Source organism: Asparagus officinalis, chromosome 7, assembly GCF_001876935.1.
Source record: "Asparagus officinalis chromosome 7, Aspof.V1, whole genome shotgun sequence".
NCBI classification, from domain to species: Eukaryota; Viridiplantae; Streptophyta; class Magnoliopsida; order Asparagales; family Asparagaceae; genus Asparagus; species Asparagus officinalis.
Window position 1 is genome coordinate 67,245,915 of NC_033800.1, and position 11,845 is coordinate 67,257,759.

General features: G+C 40.7%; 1 protein-coding gene across 1 annotated transcript; it reads left to right on the forward strand.

Moving 5' to 3' along the window:
• LOC109849908 (ankyrin repeat domain-containing protein 13C-B-like) lies at window positions 2,071-4,474 on the forward strand. The gene is made up of 4 exons (XM_020419791.1): window positions 2,071-2,092; window positions 2,266-3,600; window positions 3,758-4,049; window positions 4,212-4,474. The coding sequence occupies exons 2-3, from the start codon at window positions 2,266-2,268 to the stop codon at window positions 4,046-4,048; spliced, it is 1,626 nt and encodes a 541-aa protein (XP_020275380.1). The 5' UTR covers window positions 2,071-2,092; the 3' UTR covers window position 4,049; window positions 4,212-4,474.

Sequence of the window (11,845 nt, forward strand, 5' to 3'; positions counted from 1 at the left end):
TAGCTAAAGCAGGCCTGGGAGTAATCTACCATCAGGATTACTGCAGACATAAAATAGGTATCATCATTCATACAACATTTAAGTGAGACCTCCTCAGTAGTATCTTCCAATTGTAAATACCTACATAACGCAAACTCAAAACGCAATGGCTTCTTTAGCTTATAGCATTTATGCTGTTTAACTGTCCATTGAGCTCCTACGGAGAATAAATGCCAACATGTCATTGTGATTATCAGGGGGGAAAACGCGCGATAGCTTCAGTATTCGGTCATTTGGTTAAATGCAGTGTAGGTAACAATTTGATAAAAGAACGATAGGTCTTCTAAACGTCCTTGAGACCACTTCCCATTTTCCACTGCACCAAACATCTCCAGGTAATTACAAACTAGAACTTACGGAAAACATCATATGATAAGATATATTACAAGAAGGGACCAACAAGCTATTCTTGTATCAATGAAAGACTCGATTTCTGAATACATAAATTATAGATCTTCATTACAAATTTGCATTGCCCTCTTCTTACAGAAAAATAAGAGGTTGAAATTAGAAACCAACCATCAGAAAGAAGACAATTAGTGATGGCTACACAGGGACAGCAGCAATCAAATATACTAATCCTCTTTGAATTGCAAGCGAAGCAAATAACGCTGCATTGTGCACGATTGAAAATTCCAATACTCCTGGATGTTCAGAAATCAAAATTGAGTAAAGACGCAATATAATTCTAAAATTGAGCAAAGACGCAATATAATTCTTTCTTTTTCAAACAAAATCACAATTTCAAATTTTTTTGCTAAGAAATAAGGTTAAAGTTTTTGTCTCTGTAACCAAAATGAAAGTATATAATCAGCACTATGACATGTCTCCTTAGGAGAAAATGTACTCAACCTAACTAATGATACTATTACTAGATTCCTATGATACAGATACTACAACCAAAAATACATGATAGCCAAGATTGATAAATGATATACTACAATATACGTGTCAGATAATGAAATCGCTACTCTTTGTTCCCGGGACCCTCAATCCCTTCTCATAACGTATACGTAGCAAATTAGGGATACACCTCTCAGAAGCAAATACCATTAAAGTACCATCCTGACCAATGAATACTTCCAAAGCACTGGACTTTCAGACATCAAATTGAGCTAAAATACGGTGCAATTCTTTCTTCAACTTGCCTACTCTTACTAAATCCATTGAATGCAGCCATTGTCGGTTTTGCCAAATGAATGTGCATAATCAACAGTATAAAATGAAGATATCATAATCAACTATGAAAACAATATGAAATTCCGATATTTCAGATATCGTAATCAAAAGCTTAACTGTGTAACAGGTAAATGTTTTTATTCCTCTTACTTGGGCAATCAGCTTACATTGGTCATGTACACTACCAAAAAACAGAATTTTTTTTAAAATAAATCTTTAATGTCAAATAACAAGCGCTTACTCATTTTCACAATTTTTACCGGAAAAATGTTTTTAGCTTCCACATAAAAATGAAGAACTTATTTCTCTAATGATTCACAGGTAAATATGCTACGTACACTAGCTATCACAGATAACATCGTGCCAAAATCAATACCATTTACAGGCTTAATCTTAGTTCCAATCCCTAGTGACACTAGGAAAACCAACATTTAGTGAAAAGTATTATATTAATTAGAAAATTAATAATCAAGCCCCAATTTCAACAAAATCGCAAAACTAAAAAAAAAATGGCCGCAACCTGTAGAGATTCTCACTGGGTGAAGGCGCGATCGGTTCCGATCGGATCCTGGAATCGTTTCTGGTCCTCAAAAGATTTCGAATTATCTTTTATAAATCGGAAATCATCGCGTAATCGGTTTGGATTGGACCACGGAATCGTCTCTGGTCCTCAAAAGATTTCGAATTATTTTTTAGGGATGAGAAGAGGGAAAACAGTTACATAATATCTATTATACTCATTTTTTTTTTTGATAGAATTATACCCTTATTTTTATTTTCGGGAAAATATTGGTTTTAACGATAGCTATAGAAGGCATATACTCTCCACTTCCTCTCTGATAATATCTGAATACATACGAATAGAACAACAAAGGTACCTCTGTTTTTTTTTCTTCCTATTTCATTATTCATTTTTGAAGCCTTTTTGTTCTTTAAATTGATTTTTATTTCATTGATCTTTTTAATTCTTTTATGCTCAATTTAGTGTATATACTTACTATATTTTTACATATGTCATGCTTCAAACGTCTTTTATTGTTTAATTAGATGGTGGCGAGAATGGAGGAGGTCGACATTACACAATATTACCACAGCAAAATTCACATGGCGGTGCTCACTCGGAATTACGCTTGCCTGAACGAGTTGTTGTCTGCTCTTCCTTCAACTTCTGATCCGTCAAAGATCCAGACCGAAGAAGACGCAATCGCGGGCATGGAGGCCGCCGACGCAAGATCTACTCTGGTTGACGACCGGGACGTGCCTAATCGAGACACTCCTCTTCATCTTGCCGTCAAAACGGCAGACGTCACCTCTACCTTCTTGCTCGTGGAACGCGGCGCGGATTGGAGCCTCCAGAACGAAAAAGGGTGGACCGCCCTCGAAGAGGCAATCTGTCTAAGAGAGGAGGAGATCATAAAGATGATACTCCAGCACGCCGGACAATTACAGTGGGCTAAATGGCGCGTAAGGCTGCCTCTTGTCGTTCGAGACCTGAGGTCGATAAGTGATTTCTCCGCAGAGATCACTTTCCAGTTTGAAAGCTCGGTGATCCCGTTCGTAAATAAAATCTCTCCGTCAGACACGATCAAGATATGGAAAACGGGGTCTAACTTGAGGGCGGATACTGCATTACTTGATTTCGACGTATTTAAGAGCAAACGATCAGATCACACCGTTTTGTTTCTCGGAGAAGGATCGGAGGACGGTGAGGTGTCGCCGGGCTCGCTGGTGATACTTTCGCACAAGAGCAAAACGGTGAAAAACGTCCTCAGCGGGAAGAAGGCTTGGCTATCAGAAGAAAAGATCCGACAAGAAATCTCGACGATGTTAGAGGAAAACATCTATCGACCAGGAGTGGACGTGACGAAAGCTTTCGTAGCACCGTCAAAATCTGACATAATGATCGGTCCGTGGAAGACCGACCTATATCACATGCACGATGCGACACTCAGTTTAAAATCCCGACGAGTACTTGACGCCGCAACGCAAAGAGGTGATGCGTTTTCGGAGCCGATCAGTGCTGCATCTGACGTTGATTCGGCGACTAACGAGGAGAGAGGAAAGAAAGGATGGTACGGGAATTTGAAGGAAAAGTGCAGCAAGATCAAAGGGGATGCGAACGAGCTAATGAGATGGTCTCCGTCAAAAAGTTATAAAAGGTCGACTCCGGCAAATAAAAGTAGCAATACGGAGAAAGAGAAAAGCGTGGAGAGTGAGTACACAATGAAGTTCAAGCCTGAGCTTTGGCTTACTTATAATTTCCCTCTTGAGGTTGGAGAGCTTTTACCGTTGTTCGATATCTTGGGCTATAAGATCAAGCCAATTCGGAGGTTGAAAGAAATTCTTAGCACTAAACTTCCTGCCGGGAGTTTTCCAGTCAAGGTATGTGTATCCGCAAGTGAAATCTTTGTGTGTATTAATACGTGTACAATGTAATTCAAGAGTATTGATTTTCATAAAAAGAACTGCATTTTTAATTAGCGTGCAAACTTTGAAGATCTAGCTATTTATTATCACATTTCATTAATTCTTTTTGCAGATAGCCTTTCCTATTGTTCCGTCCGTTAAAGTCGTCATCTCGTTCACAAATTTCGAATTACTACCGCCTGCAGATGAATTTTACACGCCTCCTTGTTCGCCCCAGAGAGAGAATCTCATAATTGATGATTCGAATTTGAAGCCTATAAATTATGCCCAAGAAATTCAGGACCCTTTTGTAATTCCACCGGATTATAAATGGATTTATGAGGGAGAAAAGAAAACGAAAATTCAAGAAAGCAGAAGGGCTAACGCACGACCTGAAGACGTTATTTCTGTTGGAAGTCCATAAGGTAAACACGACTTCGTCATATTTCTTAAAAAAAAAAACTTTTAGTTTTTACTAAGTTGTTCTTCGCAAGAGATTCACTGAGTAATAGTATTCACAGATTACTTAATATTTTCGCTTTTGGCTCTAGTTTCTAACTTGATTAAATCTACAAATGTTGATGCAGGATGCAATGTACCCTCAATTAATGGAGGGCAAAACTTGGAACTCAAGAATTACATCGTCGTAGAATTTTGTAAATAAGTCATTAGGGTAGTCTAAAAAGTAGGAAATATCTACCTATTAATTTCTAATGTTTCTTGTGTTACGCCATGACCTTTGTTCATTATTTGGGACATATATTTCTCCATGGTGCTTTGAACTGATAATCCTAGTATTAGAATATTAAACTGAGTTTTGCGTGTAGTTGCTAATATTCACATATTTTTCTTTTTTCTGATAAATGTTGTCGGTACGTGATGTTTTTCCCCCCACTTGACATTGAGTATTCCTGTGTGTTGTAGATCCTAAGTTTGCAAGTTAATTATAAGTTGCTCTAGTGTTTATTGGGCTCTTTATGTACAGCTTTTATATTAATGAGAAATATATGATAACAAAACATATTAGATCTTTCTAGTCAAAGGATGAGTAGATGCCCTTTTTTTGTTAACTAGTAAGGAGAGCACGTGCAAGCCTGCTGCATGAAATTGTTGTACATCATAATTTTATTCTCAATTCTTATAAGTTGTTTTCCCCTCTAATTGCTAATTAATTAGGACTAATTTCAAAACAACCGAAGAATCTGTTGGACCTAGAAAACAATTTTGATGATTTAAGGTACTAACTTCAAAGTAGCATATGAATTGGGAAACCAGAGCTAACAGCAATTTCAATAATTCTAAGGACTAACTACAAATATGAAAGTTGAGTGATTAACATAGAAAAAAAATTATTATTTGGTGGCTTATATTATTTTGGTACCTCAAGTTTGCCCACCTTTTCACTTTGTTGTCTCAAAGTATTTTTCTAACACTTTGGCACCCCTAAAGTTTTGATCATGTTTCACTTGGATACTCGATTGTGTTTCTTTAACATTTTGATACCCGATAATATTTCTTTAACACTTTTGTGCCCCAAAGTTCCAATCATGTTTCACTTTTATACACTGAATCTAGAAGTTGTTAGACTTTTCATTAAACTTATATCACGCCCTTAGTACATGATTGGCATGTGATATATTAGATTCATTCCACCAAATCGCCAAGCACGTGATAAAAAAGTGCGTGTTAGGAATTTTCTTCATCACTGAGCCGTATGAGTTTTAATGGATATTGTAGCACTCATAATATCTTAGGAATATATGACTTTCTATATTTCCTATGTTTGCCATTATAGAATGGTACACATTGAATTTCTATTAGAATCTCAATATTTGGAAGTCGCTACACATAGATCTCTCTAATTGGTATTTTATTTTGATTTGAAAGATTCAATTCAAAATATCTTAAGAATCAGCAGGTTTAATAGCAATTTCAATAGGATTCGAGGGACTAATTTCAAAATATCTTAAGAATTTAGGGTCTTAGTAGCAATTTAACTGCTTTGAAGGGCTAATTCCAAACATGAAAGGTTAAGAGACTAATATAGAGGAAAAAAACCTTCTAGTTATTTGGTGGCTTATTTTCACCTGGGTACCCCGAAGTTTCGCCACCTTTTAACTTTGATGCCTCAAAGTACTTCTTTATCACTTAAAACCCAAAATTCCAATCTTGTTACCCTTTGAGACCCTAACTATTTCTTTAACACTTTAATATCCTAAGTTTAAATCACATTTTCACTTTGATACATTGTCCATATTTCATTAAAAAAATTCTGTTAATTTTTTATCATATCCTTAGCATGTGATTAGCTTGTAATACATTTAAATCTATTTTGCCCAGCTACTAAGCATGTGATACAAACTTAACAAAACATTGAATAAGATATAGATATGCGTATGAAAATAAAATTTGATAGAAAAATTGGTCCTCTATGATTGATTTATAGTTGAGAGAAAATTTGATAGAAACATTGGTCCTCAATATTTGGTAGTCTCTACACATAGTTCTCTCTAATTGCTATTTTATTTTGATTTGAAAGATTCAATTCAAAATAACTTAAGAATGAGCGGGTCTAATAGCAATTTCAATAGGATTCGAGGGACTAATTTCAAAATATCTTAAGAATTTAGGGTCATAGTAGCAATTTAACTGCTTTGAAGGGCTAATTCCAAACATGAAACGTTAAGAGTCTAATATAGAGAGAGAAAACCCTTCTAGTTATTTGGTTGCTTATTTTCACCTAGGTACCCCGAAGTTTACCCACCTTTTAACTTTGATGTTTCAAAGTACTTCTTTACCACTTAAAACCCAAAATTCCAATCTTGTTATCCTTTGAGACCCTAATTATTTCTTTAACACTTTAATATCCTAAGTTTAAATCACATTTTCACTTTGATACCTTGTCCATACTTCATTAGAAAAATTCTGTTAAATTTTTATCGTATCTTTAGCATGTGATTAGCTTGTAATACATTAAATCTATTTTACCCAGCTACTAAGCATGTGATACAAACTTAACAAGACCAGTCCGGTTCCAAAATTGTAGAAATTAGAGTTGGTACACACCGACGTGTGGGAACCTGCGCAAGTCCCATCTGTTGGTAACTCTCTTTACTTTATCTCTTTCATTGATGATGTTACTAGAAAATTGTAGGTGTTCTTCTTGAAGCACAAGTCAGATGTTTTTATCATCTTCAAGAAGTGGCTTGCTTGTGTGGAGAATGAAACAACTAATAAACTAAAGTGTCTAAAGTCTGATAATGGAGGGGAGTATTGCAGCTAGGAGTTCAAGAACTCCTGCTCATCCTATGGGATTAGGAGATTGAAGATCGTTCCAGGCACACCTCAACACAACAGAGTGGTGGAGCGTGTTTTCGGAAAAAGTTGCCTTCATCATTGATTTCATTAAACTTCAATCGTTACAAATGAATTCAAATAACAAAGAATAAAAATTACAACTTTTCAAAATAGAACACAAGATCTGTTTTGCCGTCTCTTGCTTGCGTGGGTCTTTGGCCTAATGACGGGGACGTTGATATCCGTGGACTAACCTGGCCAATCAGATCTGGTCCGGATCAATCCGGACAGAGCTTCGTCAATCGCGAGGGGATCTAGGAACTCTGATCCAGAAAAATCGGACAGAGCTTCGTCGATCCGCGAGAGATCTAGAAGCTTTGAAGCGTCTATCTCGGCCTAAAGCGAGATATTAGCTCTTCTTAGTATTAACGCCAAGGGCTAATACTAAGAACGGACACACGGGTGATGAAGCATCTGATGAAGAATTCCCCTGAAGTGCTCGATCACTCTTCACTGCAGCAGGCTCGGCTTCGCTCTTTCTCTCCAAAATTCCGCTCTGCAAAAAAGTGAGGCCAAGCGGTCACTATTTTATAGGCAAGAGGGGTGTAGGGTGTCTAGAAAAGCCTGACCACCCCTAGGGTGTCTTCCACAATTCCGAGACACACTGCTGGGTGTCTCGAATTTTCGAGTAGAACACCTCTGGGGGCGTCTGCCGAATTCTGGCAGACCTCTGGCGGTGTCTCACACTTCTGGAGGACACCTACTGCGGCGTGCTCTCGAATTCTGGAGACACCTCTGGGGTGTCTCCACATCTGGAAGTACACCTCTGGGCGCTAGTCTCGAATTCTGGACACCTCTGGGTGTCTCCACATTCTGGAGACACCTCTGAGTCGGTGTCTCCGCAATTCTGGAGACACCCTGGGGTTGTCTCGCACATTTTGGAACACCTCTGGGGTGGTCTCCACAATTCTGGAGACACCTCTGGGTGTCTCGGATTTGGAGACACTCTCTGGGTGTCTTGGAAATTCCCGAGGACGCCTCCGTCTGAGGTGCATTTTGCTCTGCTGTCCCGCTAAATTCTTGCTCCGAACTCGGATTTTAGGTGATTCGAAGACTTGCGTTGCGAAGCCGACGAAGAGTGTCTATCAGGTTAGATCATTGGTTGGATTGCCTGTAGGATCAACGAGGGCAAGAAGGGCGTGTTTTCTTTAGTATATACATCGCAGGGTTCCGATTGCCCGTGCCTTCGCAAACATCAGCTGCACGTAGTTCGTCAGATTCACATTCACTCGTTCATACGACGTCCAATTAAAACTCCTGTGGATCGGAAGTAGCTGACGTCAATCGTCGTTCTTCTGACATTTAGCTGTTTGTGAGACCTACAGGCAATTTTCAATGCCTACAGCATACCGCCCCCCAAAAGCGTTTCCGGCCTACATTTCTTTTATAGAGAGCGCGGAACACTTTGGATGTGATTGCATCCAGCCTTCAGTCAGGCGTTAAAGGACCTGCCAGTCTTAGCTTCAACTCTTGACTCCTTCGATTTCAGTTTATTCGCATGTTTTGTACGAATAACCAAGTTCTTCCGCCGCTGCGTTTATCGCCTGTCCTGTCTCGTCGGGCAGTCTCCGATGTTTCACCACACGTGAGCTTTTGAGTTTAGGCTCGTGTCATTTGAGTTGGACTTTGCGCTATCTTTGTCACATCCTGCCTGACTTAGTGTTCAGATCGCCGGTGCTTGACTTTTTGTCGCAACGCGTTGATTAGGTGACCTAGGGTTATGCGTTTGCACCGCGCGGTTTACCGAGGGCTTTCGCAATCGTTCAAACGTTGACTTTGAGTCCCGCAGCACTGCGCTGTTGCACTGCGCGTTGGACCTAGGGTTCACGCCTGTTGACCGCCGGTTTACCGAGGTGCTTCGAATCGTCAAACGTTGACTTGACGTACGCCAACGCGTTGACTGGCGCTTGGACCTGGGGCTACGGCGATTGACCGGCGTTTACCGAGGGTTCGAATCGGTCAACCCCGTTGACACTTTCAGTCGCAACGCGTTGACTGGCGTTGACCTGCGGGCCTACGCGCTTAGACCGCGCGTATTACCCGAGTTCGAATACGATCAAACGTTGACTTTGGTTGCAACGCGTTGACTGGGCGTTGACCCTAGCGGTTACGCGTATTTGACGATGTTACACCGAGGTTTCGAATCCGTCAACGGGTTTTTGAAACTTTTGTCGCAACGCTCTTGACTGATGAGCGTTGACCTGGGGTTACGTCGTTGACCGGCGTTTACCCTGAGCCGGTTTCGAATCGCTGCAAACTTACTTTGGTCGCAACGCGTTGATGACGTCGGCGTTGCACCTGGGGCTACGCAGTTGCACCGGCGTTTACCCCGAGGGGCGTTTCGAATCGTCAAACTGTTTGACTTTTAGTCGCAACGCCGTTGAATGCGCGTTGGCCTGGGTTACGCGTTGACGGCGTTCTGACCCGAGGGTTTCGACCAACATGAGGAGAACCACGGTTATACCCGTGTGCTACTGGCGAGTTTTCCGCGGAATTAGTTTAGCTCGTGCTACCCATCGGAGGTTGACGCGCGTTATCCTTAAAATATTATACATAAGATTTTCCCAGGAACTTCCTGTCAACTGTGAGAAATAGTTTTAAAACTCGTGATTCCATTGGAGTATAAATACAGGCGTCGAATATATCAAAAATATTACCGAAAGAGGTTCAAAATGCACATGAATTATCCCCGGACCCCTTCACACAACGCCGAGCCCACATTTCGCCGGCCCACAGCGTTATAAATAAACAAATTGGGTTTGGCGTCTCGCCGTTCAATGTGCGTTCGACGTCCTCCTTGGCGTCTCGGTCAACTAAAAACAAAATCACTTACAATCTAAAAGAAACCGATCTCCTTCTTTCTTTTATTATATTTTTTTTCGCGTTTTGTCTGCTTCCTACAGTTACCCCCTCATTTTTATTTTTTCTTTTCGGCTTTTGAAAGCTTCCGCCTTTTTTTCTTTTTGCTTTCGGTTTCAAAAGCTTCCGCCTCCCTCTCCAAGACTCTTCTTCAGCAAGAGTTCCAAACCCTTCTCTCCAAGCCCTTAGCTCCTTCAAGGCCCTCAAGCTTTCATATTCCTCCTTCCAAGCTCTCATCCTCTTCAAAGCTTCAAGCAAGGAAAGCTTGGGTTTGGAGATCTTCAACCAAAAGTCTCCCTCTTCAAAGATTCCTTCAGCTTATGCGTCAAGATTTTTGTTTTTTTCATAACTTCAATTTGATTTCCCTCTTGAATTATTCAAAATCCCAAAAACCTAGTTTGCTAAATTTGAGGCGTTTTTTTTTCTGGCCGAATTGAGGGCCTGAAATTTTTGGGGGTTTTTGTACAAAAATAGCGCCTGGACTTTTGAGGTTTATGTATGTAAAAGAGGGACTGAACTTTTGGCGGCTATAGTGCCAAATATTGGTTGGAATGTGGGGGGGCCTTATTTAGCAAATGGGACTGAATTGCGTGGGGACTTTTAGCACCCAAAAATGGAACTAAATTTTGAGCTTGGATTCATGCCCATTGATCAAGAAAAGTTAAAGCGGGCTTTATGGCAAGAGTTGTTGAGGGTTAATTTGCCCAAAACAGCCTAAATGTCTTAGAGGGGCTTGTTGCAAAAAAGGGCAGCAAATTTATGGCGCTGAAATCAAGGAGTTTAGCACCACAAATCATGATCAAAATTTGATAAAGGAGCATTGTGGAGTACCAAACCAAAATTTGTGGGAGGGGTTTTTATGCCAAAATTGGCTAAATTTTTATTTTTTTTGCAAAAGGGTTATTTGCAAAATTTAACAAAATTTTGGGGTAACCGGGGTGTTACTTGATTGATCGAATATGATGATCATACCCGGATCGCGCATGTCCTTGCACCTGAATTTGGCTTGAACCACGAGGGGTATTTTGGGTATTTCACCAAAATTTATCGTGAAAACGAACATCTATTGTTTGCCGTGACGAAATTTGCTAGTTATAATGGACTTCAACTATAAGATCCTATTTACTCATAGGGATTAAGTTCAAGTCTCAATTTTCTTTTTAAATTCGTGTATCTTTTAGATTGCTACCTGACTTGCCTGCTTATTTTTTATTGCCAGATTTTCGATGTCTCCATGTTGCGACCTCGACCTACGTAAATGGAGTCTTCTCTTTCGCAGCATCAGCGAGGAAGAGCGTTCCACGACATCTTTCACTTTAGCGGACTTTTCCTTTGGGGTGTGAGAACTTTACATTTTCTGTATCCCTTGATGACCTCTTAGCGGGTCATTAAGCGAAGAACCGAATCCTCGCTCGCGGAGGTTAGGTTTTGGACTTGTTGGTTCTGCTATATCCTCGCTTAGGCCCTTCGCGGCGTCATTCGGGAAGAACCGACATCCTCGCTTCGCGGGGTCGAGTTTCAGACTTCGGTGGCCTCTGATCTGTATCCTCGCTTGGCCCTTCGCGGCTGTCATTCGGGAAGAACCGAACTCCTCCTTCGCGGGGGTCGAGGTTCAGACCTTGTGGCTCTGCTTGTATCCCGCTTGGCCCCTTTCGCGCGTCATTCGGGGAAGAACGACATCCTCCTTCAGCGGGTGGTCGAGCGTTTCAGGACTTGTTTGCCTGGCCAATCTCAAGTCATCGCGATATTGGGGCGATATTGTGTTGTCTTACACTTGTTAGGTCCGGTATATCGTTACCATTGTTTACGTGATGACGCATACCGTTCTTTCAAGTGTGGGCCACTCAAAATCGTCACTCAATTGCCCGTGGCATGACTTAGTTCGCTCTCTTGTGAGATGGATTTTCTGAACTCCCGTCTTGTGTTTTGTTAAACAAAGTCGTGTTCCCCTCGAGCAGTCTTTCTCATGCCAATACTGGCGTAGCCGGGAGGTCTTCTCTTCAGC